This window comes from Micromesistius poutassou, assembly GCF_964030765.1.
Source record: "Micromesistius poutassou genome assembly, chromosome: 11".
In the NCBI taxonomy this organism is placed as follows: Eukaryota; Metazoa; Chordata; class Actinopteri; order Gadiformes; family Gadidae; genus Micromesistius; species Micromesistius poutassou.
Window position 1 is genome coordinate 18,107,690 of NC_140281.1, and position 22,636 is coordinate 18,130,325.

The following is a 22,636-nucleotide window of genomic DNA, read 5'->3' on the forward strand; positions in this document are numbered from 1 at the left end:
GTGTGTGTGTGTGTGTGTGTGTGTGTGTGTGTGTGTGTGTGTGTGTGTGGCCGTGCGTCTGTGCTCTTACTGGGGGTCTCCAGCGTAGCTGAGCTGGGCCGGGCGGATGCCAAAGTGGACGATGATGGGGAAGGTGATGACGTCCGGGTTGAACTGCTCCGGTCCAGCTGGTCAATGCGCACTGAGCTGGGCTTCTGAGGGGACACACACACACACACACACACCACACACACACACACACACACACACACACACACACACACACACACACACACACACACACACACACACACACACACACACACACACACACACACACACACACACGGCAGAGGTCAACCACAGCCCGTACTCAGGCTAATTAATACCATCATGTCAATATGAAGCAGAAGCTTTGAGCTAATGTGACGTACAGCATGTATGCCTTTGACCTGGGCAGAGTGGATTCAGCAGCGCTTCGGCTGATAATCACAAGAAATGGACCATTGTGGGGCTCATCGGTCTGATTCAAAGGAACGAGGTAAATGGTCCGGACTGTATGCGTCAGTAGTCTCTTGTATAAGAGAACGTGTGACGGCTCCTTTTGAAGGTACAGGTAGGGGTGAGGTACTTGCTCAAGGTTAATCTGCAGACGTCGGGATGGAACCTGGCACCTCTCTGGTCAGAGTCAGACCACAGAGTCACTGCACTATCCTGGCCCCTGGGAAGCGTTTGTTGTGGGGGGGGAAATAGTGGGACGCAGAGAGCACTTTGCTTTAACTTGATGTAAATGTGTGCGTGGCCTACTTTTAAACCACCTGGTTTGTCCCTACATTTATGCAACGGAAAAGTTTTCCCTTTTCACAACGTTTCGGTCTCCCTACCTTGGATAAACCCGAGTTTCTGGAACAGGGAGAGTCAACAAATCCCCTGAACCTGTCCTCCGCACCAAGGTTATCAGTATTGATATGTGATCCATCTCACCCTTAGAAATCTTTTAAGTAATCACAAGGATTCACAATAGGAACTAATGGATTGCATCCCAGCACACCCTACTATTGGCGACTAGATAAGATTAGACTGGTAGGTTTATGGATCCCGGAGGGGGAATTCGGCAGTGCACGCTATTGCAAGAAATATCAATATTAAAAGGGGACTACATGAACTCAAAAAATACCAGTCGTTCGTGTGGGCACATAAAAAAAAAAAGCACTCCGGCAAAAATTCAGTTATGTCTACTGACACAGCGAGCGAAGAAGCGGCCATTTTGTTAAAGTGTATCGTTCACCTTGACGTTAGCCTCACACGCTTGTCTCTGACTCTGCCCACTGGTGAAATTTAAATAATTACAGAATAAACCCGAAAATACTACGGCAGCTGGCGCACAAGAACAACCACTTTTATTTTGGCATTAAAAAAAAAATCACTAGTCGTTCATGTGGCCACATTAAACTGTACTACGGCAAAAATGTCAGTTACTGATCCAGCGAGCGAAGAAGCGGCCATTTTGTTTAAAGTGTCACTTGCGGTCGATGGGAAGGGCCGCGCCACGACGACAGCATCACACGACGACACGCATCCACACGACGACACGCATCCACACGACGACACGCATCCCACACGACGCAGACGGCCGCCGCCGGTCTCCGCTCCCACGCCGTCACAGTAGCGGCTAATCCGGCGCCGCGGGGGCTGTCAGACCCACGTCCTCAACCGATGAAGAGGACTTAAAGATGAAGTAAGGCCGCAAGTCTCCCACGCCGGGCCTTAGCGAAGGCGAGGGGGGCGGGGGGGGGGGGGCGGAATTGGAGATTGACATGCAACTTGCCTAGGTTGACTGACGTATCGCAGATCGTCTGTCAGGCTATTTTGTTCAGATCAGAGGGAGGGGGTGGGGGGGTGAGGGTGAAGGGGTGAGGTTGGAGGGGTGGGGGGATGGGGGGGGTGAGGTGGGGGGATAGGGGGCATAAGGAGGAGAGCGCTCTTAACGGCAGATGGCCGGGGGCCAACGTTCACCTTGACATTGGCCTCTCCGGCGCGTCCCCTCGGTCGCCACGCACTCTTCCCATGCCGCAATTTAAAAAATAAATAAAACACAAAATAACCCCTAAATAACGACGGCTCCTGCAGCTGGCGCGGCTAAAACAAACCGACGTTGATTCCGGCATCACGACGACATAATCACGTTTGATTGGCCTGAAAGAAGCCTTGATGAAACCTCTATTGACGGTGGGCAGGGGGTAACTGTAAATACATTGTAAACGCGGCGGCGGCGGCGGCGGCACGCGCAGTAGCTTGATGAGCGCCGTTAGCGTTAGCGCTCGCCCGGTTCGCCCACCAACCAGCGCCTTTGATTTGCCAAGGTTGATTGAAAGAAGATGACACGCGGCCCCGGTCTGCGTGGCGCGCCATCTGGGCTGATCGTTACCCGGGGGCTGACGGCTCTGATTGGCAGCCGCAGCCTTCAAGCTTTTTAAAAGGAGGAGTAGCAGCAGCTCTCGGGTGGAGGAAACGGCACACAGGGAGACAACGGATGGCGGTGGCATGTGTGGAATGGTGAAGGTCAAGTGAATCAACGCCTTCAGAAACACGGGAGACGAGGGGAGGATGTTCCTGAGCATCGACACCAGAGTCGTCGCAATCGTAACACGTGTCAGGTCATTTCAGGAGTGGAGCCACTCATCCGTCCTCATATATACACACTGTACATCTCGGGCTGAATTGTTCACCTAGACTCTGCATAGCCCACCCCCTCAACCCCCCACCCGCCTCTTACGCACTTATTGTATGTTGTACGTCCTTGAACTTAAAAACAGCACCTTACCCTAGCTATCTCTGTTGTATACGGGGAAGGGGTTAGGGGTTGGTTCTATGAACATCCTTACTGCACATATTGTTTCTCTTTCTTCTGACAAATGGGCCTAATGTAAGTAGCTCTGGAAGAAGGCGTCTGCTAAATGCCCTAAATGTAAATTGGAAAGGTTTGGACCGAGGTTAGGTCGTTCAAGGTGAACTAGAGGTGGAGTTTGCTGCCCGGTGTCATTAAAAAAAATTATTATTCAGTATGACTTTGTATGCAAAAAAAACGCACGGCAAACATATTCTCTACATGCATTTTCATACAATCCTTTCTCTCCGAAATGTCAAAACGCAACACGCCACAGCGGACAACATCTGCTTGCACTGCTGGGCGTCTCCGACCGGGGGTGAGCCCATCCAGATGTATTAATAACTACCTCCTCTCTCGCCGTCGCCGGCCTGCTCCACGCCGTGGCCCCGGATGACGGAGAGGTCGACAATCGCTTTGACTTGTTTATTTCTAAATATATATCCACGCCCAGACTCCCGACCCCTTTAACGGCCTGCGTCTGAGTGGCAGGGCAATCTGGGTCTCATCCACCCCCCTCATCTGGGATGTACTGTATAAACCACCATATATATATCTATATATATAGATATATATATAGATATATATAGATATACATCTTCAGGTTGACTCAATTTCCCCCCCACGTCAAGGGGGGTCCCGCGACCACTTCAAACATGTTTTTACAGATCCGCGCTCAACCTTTTAGCGCGCATGGCCCCCGCGCCCCATCCTGACCCCCACCCACGCCCCGACCCCCCCCCGACGGGAGACATCCCTGAACCGAGAGGGGAGATCATAAATAAACAAATAAATAAATAAAGAGACACTATGGAGCGGAAGGGCAGGAAAGGTTGAGCATCTTCACAGGGACATCGCCCCGCTCTGAGCCGCAGTGTGCTAACAGACACCCTTGGAATATAATGGGGGGGGGGGGGGGGGGGAGGGGGGGGGTCACATGTGTCAACGGGGGGCTTAAGAGAGCCGCGGCTGCCAGCATGGTAGCATTAACGGTAGGGTTGTGTGTGAGTGTGTGCGTGCGTGCCATTGAGGATGGCGGTATACAAGGTCAAGTCACCGTCGTAAAGGACGATGCGGGGGAGAGGGGAGAGATGAGGAGGAGGGGGGAGGAGAAGGTGAGGATGGGTGTAGCGAGAGGAGGAAAATGACAGGAGGGGAGGAGGAGGTGGGGGCAGCAAGGGTACGAGGGGAGGGAGGAGTAGGACAGAGAGAGGAGGCACAAGATGAAGAGGATTAGGATGAAGGGGATGAAGGGAGGGAGGAGGAGGAAGGAGATGGAGGGGAGGAGGAGTAGGGGGGACATGATGGAGGGATAGGGGAGGAGAGACAAGATGCAGGGAGGGAGGGAGGAGGAGTGTAAGAGGAGGAGGAGGCTCACCATGCCGGGGTTGGTGACGATCATGCCCTTGCACTCCTCGGCGTACTTCTGCCAGGCCGTCTCCTCCCACTGCAGCATGTCGGCGATCTCCTCCTCGGGCACCAGCGGCTTGCTGCTGCGCAGGAGGTACAGGAGCACCTGGTGCATGGACAGCACCTCCTTCCCACCGTCTGACGGGGGGGGGGGAGGGGGGGGGGGGGTGATGACACATGAGCGACGTGGGAAATCATGAAATGAAAACGGGGAGTGGAGGAACTGTCAGGAACAGAACGAGACAAGGGCGTCGCGAGAGGCGAGGAACTTTCTTTTGACAACTGCACAACGTTGTCTTTTGTTCTGTCGCGCCGGGACAAATGTGTGGCTTATAAAACACATGATGGGAGATAGACGCCACACAATTGAATGACACACTAAACATTCTTTATTGTTCTATTCACGGCTTAAAACATCCGCCGCAATATCCACCGTCTTCACTGCAATATCCAGCCGCCCTCCCTTACTGGCATTAGTGATTACAGGTAACACACACAACACTACGGGCTCATAGCAGTGCAAGGATGTACTGCACACACACACACACACTCACAGACAATCTAACGCAAACTCTAATGCCAACACTCACACAAACCCCCACTCCAAAGCTAACACACCAACTATGTTGCGCGCGTGTGTGGGGACACACACACACACACACACACACACACACACACACACACACACACACACACACACACACACACACACACACACACACACACACACACACACACACACACACACACACACACACACACAGTGGGGGGAATCAACAAGGTCAAAATGGACTCAGGTTAATAGACACTCATGCAAAATTGATTGACCTCCATTTACAAGTGTTCACACAGGCTGACATTCGCACAAACAGGCAGGCAGAAAAAAGCTTGGCGCTTACCACTGGAAATGCATTAAGAGAATATCAAATGTGTACCCACACACACTCACTCTCTCTCTCTCTCTCTCTCTCTCTCTTCCCCCCTCTCCATCACAGAAACCCTGCTCTTGCCCGCTCTCTATCCCTCACCATCTCTCACTCTCTTTAACACAGAATCCCTGTTCTCTCCCTCCAGCCCTCGCGATTCTACACAGGACCCCGTCCTCTCCCCCTTCCTTTAAATCTGAATCTAGGTTTCACCGTTTCGTGTTACCTTTTTTTTAGGAATGTTGCTTTTCTTGTCTGCTGTGGGCCAACACTTAATTGGAAGAGCTAAGAAAGAACTTGCTTTTGTTGTATATATTTATTTCAATTCTCCCTTGGTGGGAAAGCAGAAGGAGCTGGCTCAGGCGTCATACCCACTAAAGCCACCGGCTCTCCGACAGCCCAACAGCTCCACTGTGTGGACGGCACACAAACTGCAACCGACAACCGAGTCATAGCGAATCACAGTAACAACATCAGGGAGTTAGCCATGCGAGGAGATGCTCCATAAATCCTCATACAAATCCTGGTGAGTATATGACAATCCCATTACCACAAGACCAGAATCCCACCCCTGAATCCCAGCTTTGTGTCCATTCTCAGAAATAGTTTGTATTTCTTCCAAATGTCCATCGATCTCTCGATGCAGTGTGATCCTGTGGTTCCTGTGCATGTGTGCGTTGCTGTGATTTGATATGAATCTGGCAGCACACCATGAATGATATACACTGAATTAAGGGGGGGAAACTGCGGTGCTCATAGATGAAGAGGCATCAACAAAGCGTTTGTTTAGTCTTTAAATTTTACCTCTCTCCGCAGGCGAGGGTAAGCCAGCGGGGCTGCCAGTGACCGCAGGAGGCAGATAGTGAAAATAACCAAGCACTTTCACGCTAGACGGAGCCGCACACTTTACAGAGCTCACTGTGAGGAGCCTGACACTAATTTGAGTCCAATCAGAAGCAGCGATTAACCAGCCCTGTGTGCAGAGAGATAGCGGCGCTGTCCTTGAGGTGATCTGAATGAAAGTGTTTACTTAACACCTTCAAGAGATACTCCTTCACCTCGCCGGTGTCCATAGCCATCCCTCTTATTCAACACAGCGGGCCGATAATTACATTATTGGCACATTCTCCCTCCGGACCTCGTATAGAACCAGCAACCAATTAACACACGTACACGTCTGGGATCAGATTAAAATAATATATGTTTAAAAAAAGGTTAAAAATCTAATTCTTGCTCCCCCTGTTGTCATGTGCCAATATGCGGTTCCAGGCAGCTAGCATCATATCATGGTGAATTAAGCAATTGGCAGGGTGTTAATAAAGCATTGTAGGGGAGGGGGGGGGGGGGAGACACGGCGTGCTTACCCGGTAGAAAGCGCACGAAGCGGGGCATGAAGTGGAACTTCTGACAGCCCGGATCCAGGTTGTCCCAGTCGGGGCCTGGGGAGGAGAGGGCGAACGAGAGCGTCAGTGCTGACATTATGCTATGCTAAAGCCACGGTATTGCTACAATCTTCCCATCGCTAATGACACCAATTTGCCAGATGATTTTGTGTATCAGAAAAATGTCATCACTTGACATATTGGATCGCTTTTCAATATGTTCACAATTGTCTCCAATTCGTCAATATATGCAAAGCGCTCCATTCAAAAGGTGAAACATTGAGAAGGTGAAACATTGAGAAGGTGAAACATGGCGTCGAACAGCAAAATTGATCAAACAAAATCGCTTCATTGTAATTCAGAGTCAGGAGCAGTTAAGGTTAGACTTCTCGCTCAGGGCCACCTCGACACTCGAGGAGCCGGGAATCGAACTAGCAACCTTTCCGGTTCCCAGCCAACCCGCTGTACCTCCTGAGCCACATGCCAGCCCAGTACACGGGGCAGTTCACGCTCCCGTCATCAGAGGGCAGTACCTGTCAGGTTCCAGTCGTACAGCTCCAGGACGTCCTGGAAGAGGAAGGAGGCGAAAAGCTCCAGGCCCTGGACGCAGTAGTTCTGGAATACGGGACGAACCCGGGTTCAGGCAACAGGTAAAGGAAGCAGTCAACACACACACGCACACACACAGACATTACACTCAACGGTATTAGCATGGAACACTGAATAAAAAACTGAACCGTATAAAGTATATCAGACGGCTTTTTCTTCCTGCGCTCCAGATGGCGAGGTGGGATGAGGTACGCACCGCCACAAGCTGCTCCATCTCTCACATTGAAATGAATAACTAATATGAAAAAATATGTTTTAGCCGTGGATATGAAGACGTCTTATTATTATAATCATAGCATGTGACAATTCCTATCGCAAATTATTAATCCCCCACATTCCGACTTAATCCCACGCTCCCGTCCCTTCCAGAGGGGGAGGGGGGGGGGGGGGGGGGGGGTGTCAAAGGTTATCCGAGCAGGAGGGTGACACTCGCCGCCGCCGCCACGGCAACGGGCGGAGGACGGGAAATCGAGGAGAAGCGTCGATTACTAGGCGACCACGACGCGCGAAATCCACCTGCAGCGAGTCCCACATAAAGACTTCAATCAGCTTAACCCCCCCTCTCAGTTTCAGGAGGGGTTTGTTAGATAGCACCCCCCCCCCCCCCACAACCCGGGAATAACACCTTCATCCACCTCGGAACGCCGGCGTCTGGTTTCTGTGCGGTTCAGCCGAGAGCCGGTGTAGCCCCGCTTAAGATAAAGAACACAAAAAGGAAGAGAGACAAAAGGAGAGAGAGAGACAGAGAGACAGAGAGAGACAGAGAGAGAGAGAGACAGAGACAGAGACAGAGAGAGAGAGAGAGAGACGGTCAGGGAGAGAGAGAGATGGAAGAAAAGAGGGTGAAAGGATAAGGCGGGGGGGGGTGGGGGGGTTACCGACCTCTGGCGTCATCTCCTCTATGAAGTGAATGGTGTAATCTATGTTGAAGCGGATCACACGACACAATGGGATCTGGAGAGAAGAAGAGGAGAGAAGGGTTTCATTACCGTGGCCATAGGTAGAGGTTACAGCTTTTCAAGGAAACTCATTAAGGAGGTAAAAAAAGAACAGAAGAAAAGAGAAATCCTCTTCTTTTTTGTCTCGGAACCCAAGCAAAGAGTTGAGCCGATGTAGGGCTTTGGCACGGCTTGTGGATTCACACACACACACACACGGACATGCACACCCACACACACACACAGGGGGGGTTATATGTACAGTTACTCATACAGTGAGAACAGACAGTATGAGCAACAGTGAATATTGGCAATGTCAAAGTAGTACTGCACACACACCCACTGTCACACACGCACACTGTCTCACACACACACACTGTCTCACACACACACTGTCTCACACACACACCCACCCACCCACAGTCTCTCACACCCACCCACCCACTCACCCACCCGCCCACCAACACACCCTCTTCTGCACATTAGGCGAGTTGAATCTCCTCTGACCAGATAAGCCGTCTCCTCAGTGTTTAAGCCCCCCCTAGTTACATGCTCTTTGTTGTCGGGGAACAAGGGTCCGTTTTAGGAGCTTAACCTGGGAGCCGCGCGTCTCGTCGCGCCCGGCCATCCCCGCGGCTAACTAGCGCGCGGGCTAATAGCGCCGCGCTCTGAGGGACGCTAATCCCCGCCACAGAGCCCCGCGTTTATCCCACTCGCTAACTAAGGGCTGTTTTTAAATTAGCCGGTTTAAATCTGGGCCTAATCCTCAGAGTTCCTCTCAAGCCGGGACAGGCTATTGACCACATGCGTTGGCTGAATTATTCATTATTCCGACCCCGAGTCAATTGCAGCGGCGGCACGGGCGTGCGGCCACACAGGTTGGTGCGCACACACGCTCAGACACACACACAGACACTTGAACACACACGGGACACTTACACTCACACACACCAACACACTCAGACACAAACACGCACTTGGGCGCCAACACAGACACACGGGAAACCCCTGATGCCAACACACTCACTCTCTCATACAATACTACACATCGAGATGCTCCACACACACAAACTTGGACCATGACACACTCAAAGACTATCACACACAGACAATCTCACCCACACTCTAATGCCAACACCCACACTCCAAAGCTAACACACCAACTATGCTGCCAACACACACACACACACACACACACACACACACACACACACACACACACACACACACACACACACACACACACACACACACACACACACACACACACACACACACACACACACACACACACACACGAGATCTAGAGAGGGAGGGAGAAGGCGGGGGGGTGGGGTAATGTTTAACTGTAGCACTCTTTAATGTCTTGACACTCACTGATGCGCCTTTAAAAGACAGGCAGACAGGAAGACCTTGGTACAAGGTCGCCCACAGAGAGGGAGAGACAGAGAGCGAGAGAGAGAGAGAGAGAGACAGAGAGCGAGAGAGACAGAGCGAGAGCGAGAGAGACAGAGCGAGAGAGAGAGACAGAGCGCGAGAGAGAGAGACAGAGAGTGAGAGAGACAGAGAGACAGAGAGACAGAGAGCAAGAGAGAGAGAGAGAGAGAGAACTTTGTCTTGGCAACAAAGAACTCTGCCCGGCTACAGAAGTCAGTTGGAAGAAAAACGTCCGTTGTTTATTGGCCGGGGTTGGGCTGGTCGGGGCTGTGGTGGTAATTGGGTGTGAGGGGGGGGGCAGGAGAGGGGGGGCGAGGGAGGGGGGGATGGGGGGAGGGGGGACGGGGCGGGGATGGTCAAGTACAAGGATCTGGACAAAGACCCTTTCTGAATGATTAATGGTGTTGATGTGTCCGACGTGAAGAATGTAATCCACGGGCAAATAACCAAACTGACACCGGCTGAGCGTGTGTGTGACTGGGGGAGGGGGGGAGGTTTGTTTTTGGGGAGGTCGGGTCGGTTTTGGGGACGGAGCGGACGGGGGGGGGTGGACAGATAGGACGGGGGTGGGGAGGAGGGAGAAGGGAAGGGGTGGAGAGAGAGGGGGGCTTACACTGGTCAGAGGAGTGTGGGAGAAGAGAGAGAATCCCTCGAACAGGTACTCGTGGTCGTCGTACTCGATCACAGTGGGCCGGTCCGTCTGGACGGGAGAGATGGATCAGGGAGAGGCGGAGACGCACACAAAACACCCACGGTAACACAAACCGCTACTTCAACGCGTGTCATACACGACAATCAATTGATACACTGAAATCATCATATTAATTATTGTTTATGTTTAATATATAATTTCTAAATTATATCGGTATCCAACTAACCAAGGGAATTATATTGATTTAAAAAAAAAATTGTAAAACTGAAACAATTTAAGAAATTTTAGTGTACATAAATTGATGGCATTTAAACATTGGATTCTAAAAGTACAGTTTTCCCTACTTTTTTTAACTTAAAATATGATATTATAAACGTTATTTGGGATAAATCATTGTATAATAGGAATATATTTTGGGATGTCGTCAACAGTGCACAGTGGGTTCATGGTGGTCAAAGGTCAAACAAGAGCACGAGGCGGTACCAGGAAGTTGGTGGGCGGCGACACAGTGATCCGGTAGTGGTACAGCTTCCCAGAGTTGTTGTTCATTTCCCGACATGTCTTCGCAGGCTGAGGGAAAAAAACAAATGTATTTTATACAAGACGGAGGCACTTAAAAGATGTGATATGACCGCAGGTTATTGGTTGATATCATTGTCTATTCAGAGATGTAAATCAGCCATGATTTTTGTTGAACTCGCCACCTCTCTGATGCAGGCACGTTCCGAAACTGGGCAGTTTGCCATCCGTTGACGTCCATTATATTCGAAGCGAGTGTTTAGCAGCTGCCGAAGCTCTATCTCTGCCTTGTCCCACCCAGGTGGGAGCATGTGAACTGCCCTGGCTTAGGTAGCTTTCTCTGTCAGCGCACACAAACACACAAATCCACAAGTTGGGATTCTGTCTTCACACGCCACTGCGCACATGCTCACAGACTCAAGGGACTGGGAGAGCAGTGGGAATTCTGTGTGAGGACAGCGCCAGCGTTTCAGACGGTTTGATAGTTCTGCATTCTGAGTGCAGAGCAACATTTCCATAAGTCGCGAGGGCAGACGTAATAGGGTTTCTAAGTTTAACGCAGCCCTGCCACGCTGAGAAGCAAGAGGTGAGAACTCTTGAACGTTCAACGTCCTGGTCATGAGCAATTTTGGGTCAAACGATCGAACGGTCGATTTTTTTTTGTCTTTAACCCACAGGTTGCCATGGGCTGGCTCAGCGGGGAGAAATGTAAACCTGATGTACAGTTTACAGGCTCGTTGTACATTATGTACAGTTTACAGGCTCGTTCTACAGTATACAGTTTACAGGCTTGTTCTACAGTATAGTTTACAGGCTTGTTCTACAGTATGCACAGTTTACAGGCTCGTTGTACAGTATGTACAGTTTACAGCCTCGTTCTACAGTATGTACAGTTGACAGGCTTGTTTTACAGTATACAGTTTACAGCCTCGTTCTACAGTATGTACAGTTTACAGGCTCGTTTTACAGTATACAGTTTACAGGCTCGTTCTACAGTATACAGTTTATAGCCTTGTTGTACAGTATGTACAGTTTACAGGCTCGTTCTACAGTATTCAGTTTACAGGCTTGTTGTACAGTATGTAGTTTACAGGCTCGTTCTACAGTATTCAGTTTACAGGCTTGTTGTACAGTATGTAGTTTACAGGCTCGTTCTACAGTATTTACAGTTTACAGGCTTGTTTTACAGTATGTAGTTTACAGGCTCGTTGTACAGTATGTACATTCTTACAAACGGGAATTGCATTCCAATCAGTTAAAAAACACCCCCTCCTACACTAACTCATCACACCTTATTGAAATGGTGATCTGCATTCAGAAGAACTCACTGCCTGTAGTGCAGACCATCTTTGCTCAGAATTCTAACCACGGGCCTCAGTCAACAAGTGTGTGAGCATTGGCGTTTACACAGTGATAAAACGACCGCGCCAGGGCAGTTAGCATTGGCTTACTGATATTAGATAAACCAAGATAGAGCTATGGGAGCTGGCAATCACACGTTTGGAATAGAATGGGCGTCAATGGCTCGCCAACTGCCCTGTCTGCCCAGAACGCGCCTACACCGCGAGGGGCGAGTTTAACAGAAATCAAGGCTGGTTTACATCTGGACAGAGATGAGGTCAACCAATAACATGGGGTCTTCACAAACCGGCCAAATCCTGCAGTACACACACACACACACACACACACACACACACACACACACACACACACACACACACACACACACACACACACACACACACACACACACACACACACACACACTTTGTTTTGTATCGATTACACCTTCATCTGCCCTGCCCAACAACACGACCGTTTTAATTCCTCATTCATCCACGACGCCGCTAGCGACCGTCTCCAGAGGACGAGGCCGCGGACGCATTAATACAAAATACATAACATACGCTGCCGTCTACTGCGCCTCTAAGTGCTCTCCCATTGGCCGCTGACCTCCCGGCGGGCCCGGTGGCGGCATTGAGCACGGCTAAAAGGAAGAGCGCCTCGTGTAAGGGATAATACGCGGCCGAGCGGCGGCGTGCGTCCTTGGCCCCGCCCCCTCCCGGGGCCTCTTCATGAAGGTCGGGCGGGAGGAGCAGAGAGCGGTAGGATTGATTTATTCATGGTATGATCATACCTCCTCCCCGGGGTAGATGCTGTGCCGGATCCCGGTGCGTCTGGCCTTGGCGCTGCACTTACACAGGGGTCCATCGTTCATCTGCACGGACACACACACACACACACAATGTAATCACACACCGCATAGGGCTGGAAGTCACACACAACACAGAGAGAGAGAGAGAGTCACACACACACGCAATGTAATCACACACCGCGCAGGGCTGGAAGTCACACACAACACAGAGAGAGAGAGACACACACACGCACACACAAAATGTAATCCCACACTGCGCAGGGCTGGAAATCACACACACGACGCACATACACACTGAGAGCTAACACACTCAGAGACACACACACACACACACACACACACACACACACACACACACACACACACACACACACACACACACACACACACACACACACACACACACACACACACACACACACACACACACACACACGACCAAGAGATCAACACCAAGAGATCAAAAAGGCTTTGCGTTTAATTAAGAAGAAGATTAATGCACATATACACACGTATGGTTCCTCTGAGGAGCACGGATAGACTATCGGAACATGAAAATCATATTTAATATTTAGCTGGTAAGAAGCTAGTAAGAAGTATGTAGGCAGGCTGCACCAACAAACACAGTGTTGGTACCGTAACCACAGAAGATGGAGGGTTAGGACATTATGTAAAACACTCTGAGTAACGTGGCGATTGGGGATTTTTATCTTTAGTCTTCTAACCACACATGACACCAGCTGCCACATCCCATTACCCCCCCTGCGCGTCACCATTGCGGGCTTAATAAGAGGATTCCTCTGCCTCATCGCTCCAGCGGTCTTTAGGAGGACAGGCCGGCCGTCAGGGCCTCCAGACAGATGGGGGACGGGGTGGGGCGAGGGCCGGGGACGAGCCGGGACGGGGCTGACACTTTGTGAGGACAGCCGAGCGACGGAGGTGACTGGTAAGTAAGCATTGGGGAGCCGGGCAGAACGACCGAAGGCGGATATTTATTTTCCGTCTCGCTCACTCATGCTCTCGCTTATTCGAGAGATAAAAGAAAGAATTTAATAAAACTAAAAAGGGAACAGCTCACTCGATTACTCACTCACTCGTTGTCTCTCTCTTTCCATAAATCATCCATTATATCATTAACTCGGTATGAAACGGAAACAAAAACACATTGTGTCTTTGCTGCTTGTGATCTTGTTGGCACCAGTCAGTCTGAAGCCCGTGTGGCTCAGTGGGAGGTAGGGACAGAGGAAAGGCGAGGTCAACAGTGAGCATTGTGAGGAATAGGGGGTGTAGCCTTGGGAAGCTATCAGAACTGTTTGTTTTTAATGAACTGCACTAGATTACAAGGAATCTCAGAGGGAGGGAGGTGGTGCCGTAAACATCTGCTTTTGGGCTGACACACCGAAGCTTACGACGAGATGAAATCCGTTTTGTTTTTGTGGCTTTTCTCACACACACACACACACACACACACACACACACACACACACACACACACACACACACACACACACACACACACACACACACACACACACACACACACACACACACACACACACACACACGTTGTTTTGCATTGTGTCACCTTGGGAGAATGACATCAACACTAATTATCATGCTTAAACGATGTGTACAACTAATTACGCTCGTAAATCAAGGTTGACTTTACCCATTCAAACGTTGACCTAAAACACAACAGTGGGAAGGTAAACACACCGCCGGAGACTCACACAACCGGAGAGCGACGCACACCGCGGGAGAGACACACACAACCTGAGAGCAACACACACCACGCACACGCACTCAACTGCTGTACTGTCAATTTTCTTGTCATCCGAGTGCGTTCTCGCTCTCTATTGTCTAACGATTCGACCTGTCTGTGCCAGCACTGTGGCAATTAACGTTACTGCAGTGCACGTGCACACTCACACGTGCCCGCTCACATGTGTACGCTCACACGTGCCCGCTCACATGTGCACGCTCACACGTGGACGCTCCTGGCAACGATCCCCGTGCAGCCCACACAACTGCTACAGTGCAACCTAAGAGTCTCTTATTCAATTATTTGAATATTGCTTTTACTTATGATCCACCGGAGCGTTCGTTGGAAGCCAGAGAGGGCAGATCCAACTCTCACACCGGGAGGGATTTGTCTTTTGACTTTTGAACGATGAAGCCGTTACTTATCCGAGAATTATCTAAGGAGTCTGACATCACCGGAAGAATTTAAAAGCAGTGTTTTTTCCAAGCAGGTTGCCAATTGGTTGAAGTCAAATCATGTGATCAAGACTGTGAATAGTGGTTCCATAATGTGGAGCTAATCTGATATAGTATTCATTTAATATTGTAATATATATTCAATATGCTCAACATCCAACTCCAGGATATTAACCCATTGAGTATATTATTTTGGGTCATTGACGACATAAATCTGTAATATAATTCTAATTATGTTATAAGGTATAATAAGTAATTTACGATGCTATGGGTAGCATGGGATCTGCTGTCTGTCAGGTAGGGGTGGGCGGTATACCGGTAACGTCACCACCACCGGTGTCACGTTCTGCCCGATATGTAGTTTGCAATACAGTCATGACGTCATAAAAACCCACACGTTTTGGTTTAGAGCGCATACGGAGAAAGAAATATAACGCGCACACAGACTTTTTATAAAACGTCCACGGCCACAACACTAATGAACTGTCATTACAAACCTACACTGATTACGCACAGGACGTTATGTTACCCACAAGGCCACTGTGAAGGCGGCAACGCGAAGTAAACAATAAAGAGCGTATACTGTTAAAACGAGGATAAAACTAAGATAAAAGAGAATTTATTCAATAAAATGAGTGCGACATCTGAACGGAGTGGAGTGACCGAGACAGAAAAGTTGGTTCCTAAAAAAGGAGCTACTTCTGTGATTTAGAGCTGGTTCGGATATAAATCAGCGGACAAAGAGCAAACTACGATATTGTGCAAGGTATGCCGTTGTATTGTTTTAGCCAAAGGTGGCAACACCAGCAATTTGTTTCACCATTTAAAAAGCACGCATGCCTGTGAGTACAAGGATGTAATAAGGGCCAAAAGCAGTAGCTCAACTGGCAGCTGCGCCAGCGGAGCACGTCGGAAGACAACACAACAGGCGTCACTCCAGGCTTCGTTCACTGCTGGCGTGCCTCATGATAAAAGCAGCGGAAAGTGGAAGGAAATAACAAGGGCAGTTGCGCATCATATCGCCATGGACATGGTGCCGATTCAAGTAGTGGAGAGAGATGGGTTTCGAAATTTGCTTGGTGTTTTGCACCCACGCAGTGGCGGTTTTAGGCACGGGCGAAGTGGGCAGCCTCATGGGGGGCGGCACGAGCACACGAAAAAAAAAAAGTCATCCAAGCCGCAAAGCGGTTTTCTATTATCGATCATGTCACTGTGTGGGGAATTGGTATAATGGCAACAATTCTGTATAACGTCAACAATTCCGCCAGCCAGTAATCACGCCCCCCCCCCCCCCCGTCAACAACTCCGCCAGCCTGTAACTCCGCCAGCCCCGCCCCCCCCGAACTTCCCCCGTTCCCAGTTGGAAGACTGGGAACCAAGTCATTTTCCTTTTCTTATTCTTTACTAGATCCACATTGCTAACCTAGAGTTCACTTAACTCAAAATAACAGAATGGCTGGTACTTATATGACTGAATTAATGACTACCCACACAGCAGTAGCTAAGGTTCAGTGCTGTTATCCAGGGTCAAAACAATCAAACAAAAGTAACGGAGCGTGATGATGAAGGTTGTTGTAACTTTATAATGTTACCGTACGCACTAGCTCGGCAGGCTGGCATGGTCAGATACTATTTTTTCCTTCCCAATACCGATTCCGATACCGGAACTTGAGTATCGTCTGATACCGAGTATACCGAGGATACAGCGTCTAGCATTGTAACTACGAATAGAACTTGTTCTTATTCTACTTTTTTTTTTCATTTACATTTATAATCTATAATTATAATAATACATTTGTATTCTTGTATTTAAGTGTGAGCATCCATGTTTTTCCGACTTGGTAGCTCGAACGCACGTAGGTCGGAGATAGGCCTGTCACGATAACAAATTTTGCTGGCCGATAAATTGTCCCAGAAATTATTGCGATAAGCGATAATATTGCCGTTTTGAGACCATTTTCAACTAATATAATGATAATGGCATAATAATGCAAGTACAACCTTTCAAAGATCAATAAACTGTTATTTCTAAAGAATATTTAACACTGGAACTGGCAGACATTTTAAATATCCAAAATAAATAAACAAAACAACCAAAAACAATAAATAAAATTGAAATAAAACTACATGAAGCGAACTACAACTGTCAGTGAGTGCGCACCATTTGAACTGTCCTCTGTCCCGTACTTTGTCGACTAAACGCCCCAGTGATTGTGGACTGAAGACGGAGACGTCCCATGATCTGTTTTTTTTCGCAGCTGGGAAAACTGCATTGGATGATTATGCTTTAGGTGCAGATGCATGTTTGTTGTATTGGCGCGTTTAGTTTGTACCGTTTTAAAACAAATGTGATATACCGGCTCGCACAGGTTAAGTGGTTCACCACGGTCATTCAGTTTGAACCCGAAGTGCTCCCACACGGCAGCTGTCGCGTTCGGCTTTGAAACCAATTCTATCTTTGTTTTTCATTCCTCCAAATCTCAAATAGCGTTTTCTCTGGCTTTCTACTCCTCACGGGGCTCTCATGCTGCACTCTGGCAGAGAATGTCTAGGAAGACAGGCGTATAGACAAGCTCTGACTCTGTAACGCCAGGGCTCCGCCTCCCCACACAGAGACCATGCGGCTGACCAGTGACTGACACGACTCGAGGGTTAACTTCTCATTACGCCAAGGAAGCGAGAGGGGTCTGTCGAGACCGATGCTCCGGAGTCAAAACTCTTGTCATCCAGTCTCTTTGATAGAGAGACACAAGAAAAAAAAAAAAAGCTTATTTATCGCAGACAGCAAAATTATCGTCTCATTTTAATTTATCGTGCGATTAATTGATTTATTGCTTGTCGCAACAGGCCTAGTCGGAGATGATGCGTTTCCCATTCCCAATTTCCACCTCCGACGTTTAACCAGCGAAGCATAGCACCGCACATAGACTTGCGTGCTCGCCGATACCCGACAGTGCATTTTATGCAGTATCTGAGGAATTTCCGATACTGGTATCGGTATCGGAACAACTTTAATAGTTGAGACATCGACGACAGCTGGATCGAAATTTGTGATTAAGTAAGTACACAATTTAACAAAATATAGTGACCCCCCCCTGACTGACCTGTCTCAGGTCGTTGTACCACAGCCTCCCCCCCCCCCCACCCCCGACTGACCTGTCCCGGGTCGTTGTACCACAGCTCCTCGTGCAGGCGGTCGGGGTGGGCCTTCTTCCTCTTGATCTCGGCGATGACGTCGAACACATCTGAGTCTGAGCTGCTGGAGCAGCTGCTGCCCTCGCCGTCCGACTCGCACTCCGTATCGCTGCTGCTCTCGTCTGCGCGTAGAGTGGACAGAGAAACACGGTGGACGCACGTGAAATACACGTTGAGTGTTGAGTTCAGAACACACGATGGTGAGATGTCTAATGTAAATATTTTTGCAGTACCGTGTATAAGAATGTTTATTGTGTTATACCAACAAAATGTAATGAATTCACCAATTACCCCAAAAACAACAGCTTTTGGGAACGTTGGTTATTATCAGAGCTGTGTGTGTGTGTGTGTGTGTGTGTGTGTGTGTGTGTGTGTGTGTGTGTGCTGCCAAAAGCAGGTCTGTTTGATGTTTGATTGTTGCTCAATGAACATTTTGAGTTACAATTACAAAGGCCATGTCATGTCAGGCCATGTGTCTTAAAGGTCCCATGACATGTCACCAGGTGTGGTGTGATTAGCCGTTACAAGCCATTTTGGAAATCTGCCCCTAATGACATCACAGGTGGGCGTGTCCACCTAGAAGTTTGACGGATAGATGAGCAACGTTTGCTACAGTCCACTGGGTAGGCTGGTAAGACTGAGCGATCCAGCACACATCTGGGTGGACACACCCACTTGTGATGTCATAAGGGGCAGATTTCCAAAACGGCTTGTAACGGCTAATCACACTCACACCTGGTGGCGTGTCACGGGACCTTTAAGCAGGCCTTTGTTCCCCTACCTCCGTGACACCCGGGCTCCTCGTCCAGCTTGGTCTGGGGCGGTTCCCATTTGGGCCGTGCCGCCTTGGCCCGCTCCTGCCTCTGGATCAGCTCCTCCTCGAAGCGCTCGTACAGAGCCCGCAGCTTGCTGGTGCCGACCACTGTGGAGTCACCCTGGAAACACACACCCGTCAAATTTAAGTTAAAGTTCCCCTCTGTTGGTTAAATAAATACGTGGTAATTATGAACAAAGATACCAAAATGTAAATGTTATCGCTAAAATAAAAAGATTTGAATAATCCTTTGACCTTAAATAATAATACAGCATGGACCGCCAAAATAAACTCAACACCAAGGGCGTGTGATGTCGATGTAACTGTGGTGCACGCTAAAGTCTTTGAATGTTCAAAGCAGTAGTGGTCCTTGCCCTAGTTTCGCAATACACTACAAATTAGGTTGAACCAATTCATGAGAAACCAAACTTTAAATTTGAATACATAATAAAAAGAGTAGTTGTAGAAAATACTTTGTTTTGTGCTTCAAAGAGAACACCAGACATTATACTGCCCTTGCCGTTGTAGGCTAACCAATCTGTGCAACAAGTTAGCTAGCATATAGACCTAGCATAACCCCCAAAGGTCCTGAATCCACCGGACATATATAACCTTGACTTTACTGTGTTATCATAGAAACCAAACGCCCCCACTGAAGTCTAACAGCACATCCAAAGGGAGCTAGTCTCGGTATGAAGCTGGTGTCTGAAGTGCGTGTTGCTGTCGTTTCGGTTGTAAATACCACTTGGTCCATGGGGTCGTTGGAGTAGTAGTTCTCTGCGTGGGTGCAGCGGATCCAGGCCGGTTTCAGCAGCTCCTCCTCATCCTTCAGCTCCTCCCCCTTCTCCCTCTGAGTGCTCTCCCGCTCCCTCTCCCTTTCTCTCTCCCGCTCCTTGTCCCTCTCCCTCTCACGGTCGCGCTCGGCGTAAGAGTCCTCGCTGTCTCTGCTCCGGGCGGAGGAGAAGCTGCTCCTCTCCCGGCCGGGCCCGGAGCTCTCGGACCGCCGGCCCCCCTCCCCGTCCCGCCGGCCCCCCTCCCCGTCCCACCGGCTCCTCTTCTTCTCTCTGCTGTTGGAGCGACTGAGCAGGAGGAGAGGCACAAACGGTTTAGTATGGAGTCAGGAGGCAAGCGCTTTTATCCAAAGCGACTTACAATAAGTCCACTTGTCAGAAGAAAGAAACAACAATATATCTCTGTCGGTACAGTAAGGATGTTTATAGAACCAAGTGCCAAGCACTAACAATCACTTAGTTAACCCATTCCCCGTACACAACAAAGATACCTAGAACCTTTGGTCTTGCCATTTGGCCCTTAGAAGTTGCTAAAGCTTTAAAGGGAGTAAGAATTAAACATGAGAATGTACAGTCACCTTCGCTGGCGTTTCCTCTGTCTGTCAGGAGACGGGGACCTGCGGCTGTCTCTGTGTCGATGCCTTTCACTGGGAACACACACACAAGACACAGAGTCCAGTTCACATAACAAACCCCTTACGGTCAAAATGTATCAAGATATCCACTCCAAAACGTATGACAATGCATTACAATATAAAAACATTGATGCTACTGAAAGACGATGAATGATGATGAAATGGAAACGTTGCGGGGTGTCTTCCACATGTGAGGTGGCGTACTTACGTGCTGCTGTCAGAATAGCGGCTGCGTTCCCTGCTCCGGTGTCTGGGCGGGGTCCGCCCGCGGTCGTAGTCAGACCGGTACCGGCCCGCAGCCTCCGGCCTCCCCCGCCGGTCCGGACTCCTTTCCTTCCGCTCCCCGGAGAACTCCATCTTGCCTCTGTCCCCGGCGCCGCCGTAGCCGTAGCTCTTCTGCCGGTTGGAGTGGTCGTCGTGGCGATGTGGGGACCCCCTGCAGTCCGGCGGCTTCTCGTACTTGTACTGGTCCCCGGGTCTGAAGCCGGGGTCTGGTTTGAACCAGCTGGGGCCCGGGCCCTGCCCCCCACCCCCACCGCCCGGGGAGTACCCAGGGCTGAAGGTGGGCGGCGGGAAGGGAGGGGGTTGCTGGTGGTGCTGGTGGTAACCCACCGCGTACGGTGCCTGCTGGTAGCTGCCGGGCTGCGCAGGCATGGAGGGGGGCATGGGGAGGTGGGGCGCCGGCGGGGGCATGCCCGGGGGCATCATGTAGGCGTAGGGGTTATGAGCCGACGCCGGGGCCCCGGGGCCCGCCGAGGGGTGGGCGAGAGACGACAGCGGCGGCGGCGGGAAGTTGGGCGGCGGCTCGGGGAATCCACCCTGCCGGACTGGGGGCTTGGGGAAGGGCGGGCGCATGGAGCCCGGACCCAGAGCGCCGGGAGACTGGTTGGTACCGGGCGGCGGGTACGACATGAAGTCGGAGTGCGGCGGCGGTGGCGGCGGCGGCGGCGGCATGTAGCCACCGCCACTGTTGCCTTGGTAACCGGCGTTGGGATGGGTCTGGGGGCTGTAGTGGTAGGACGAGGGGGGGGTGTGGGGAGGAAGGGATCGGAGGTTGCTGGGTCGGTAGTTCTGTTGGGACCCGTGCTGCCCCGGGGGTAATCCCGGACGGGATCCGCCACGACCCTGGTGGTAAGACATGGCTGTGGATGGGACGGAACAGTCAGTGGTTATTATGATCCTCTTGGCATCTTACAGGGTCAGGTGACCTGGTCACTGCCCACATGGGATAAAACATCTCAAGAGGATACATTTCATCGTTATGCAGGATTTACACAAAAACATGTCATCAAAGGTATCAGAATACTGACGGTATTCTGATACCGTCAGTTTGTTTATCCCAAAAACTTTGAAATAGTATTAATGGATTTAGATGTGATCCCAGTATGTCAGCAGAATAATTCAGAAAGTTCAATTCAATTCAATGTTATTTGTATAGCCCTTAATTACCATTACAGTCTCGAAGGGCTTAACAGGCCAAACATTTACCAAGCCCCTGACCCAAGTCCCCGCAAGGGCAAGAAAAAAAATCCCTTAAAGAAAAAACTCCCTTAAGAAAGCACCACTATCAGGTCATAATGAAACGTGAATGATGTCATTGCCAGCTCTCGCCATCAGTATCAGGTGGCTATCCGGAGCTAGCAGGCTAACTAGCCGGCATGTATACCAACACCTTACCTTCTTCTTTAATAAACAACAACAAAGTTCAGGAGGACTAAAGCATCAGCACGGCGTCAGGCGCGTCGACGCGTTACTGCAGGGAGACTCGACTCTACAGCCGTACTACGGCGGCACGAGAACGGGTCGGCTCAGTGGGAATCACCGGAGCGGCTTCTGGATGGATGAGCAGGAACCCTGGAGCGACGCGCGTCGTGTTTGCGGTCGGACCACTAAAGGAGAGGGACACCGACGGACCAATCACCGCTCGGTATCTTTGCCGCTCTGGGATATGTATCATCGCACTACAGCCTTCTTTAATATACTTTTCATTAATATATATATATATATATATATATATGCATTCATATTCTTTACATTAAAAAAATATATATATGTATATATATATTTTTTTTAATGTAAAGAAATTCATG

General features: G+C 49.8%; 1 protein-coding gene across 1 annotated transcript; it reads right to left on the minus strand.

Moving 5' to 3' along the window:
• Positions 1-66: 66 nt before the first annotated feature.
• On the minus strand, positions 67-22,396 carry drosha (drosha ribonuclease III; the record flags this gene model as incomplete). Its single annotated transcript, XM_084475398.1, is given in 15 exon segments — positions 67-161; positions 164-194; positions 4,245-4,414; positions 6,567-6,641; positions 7,118-7,199; positions 8,076-8,147; positions 10,182-10,268; positions 10,704-10,790; positions 12,877-12,957; positions 18,268-18,428; positions 19,088-19,241; positions 19,863-20,199; positions 20,490-20,558; positions 20,755-21,688; positions 22,224-22,396. Coding segments are annotated over 14 exon segments (2,433 nt in total). The 5' UTR covers positions 21,687-21,688; positions 22,224-22,396.
• Positions 22,397-22,636: the final 240 nt, after the last annotated feature.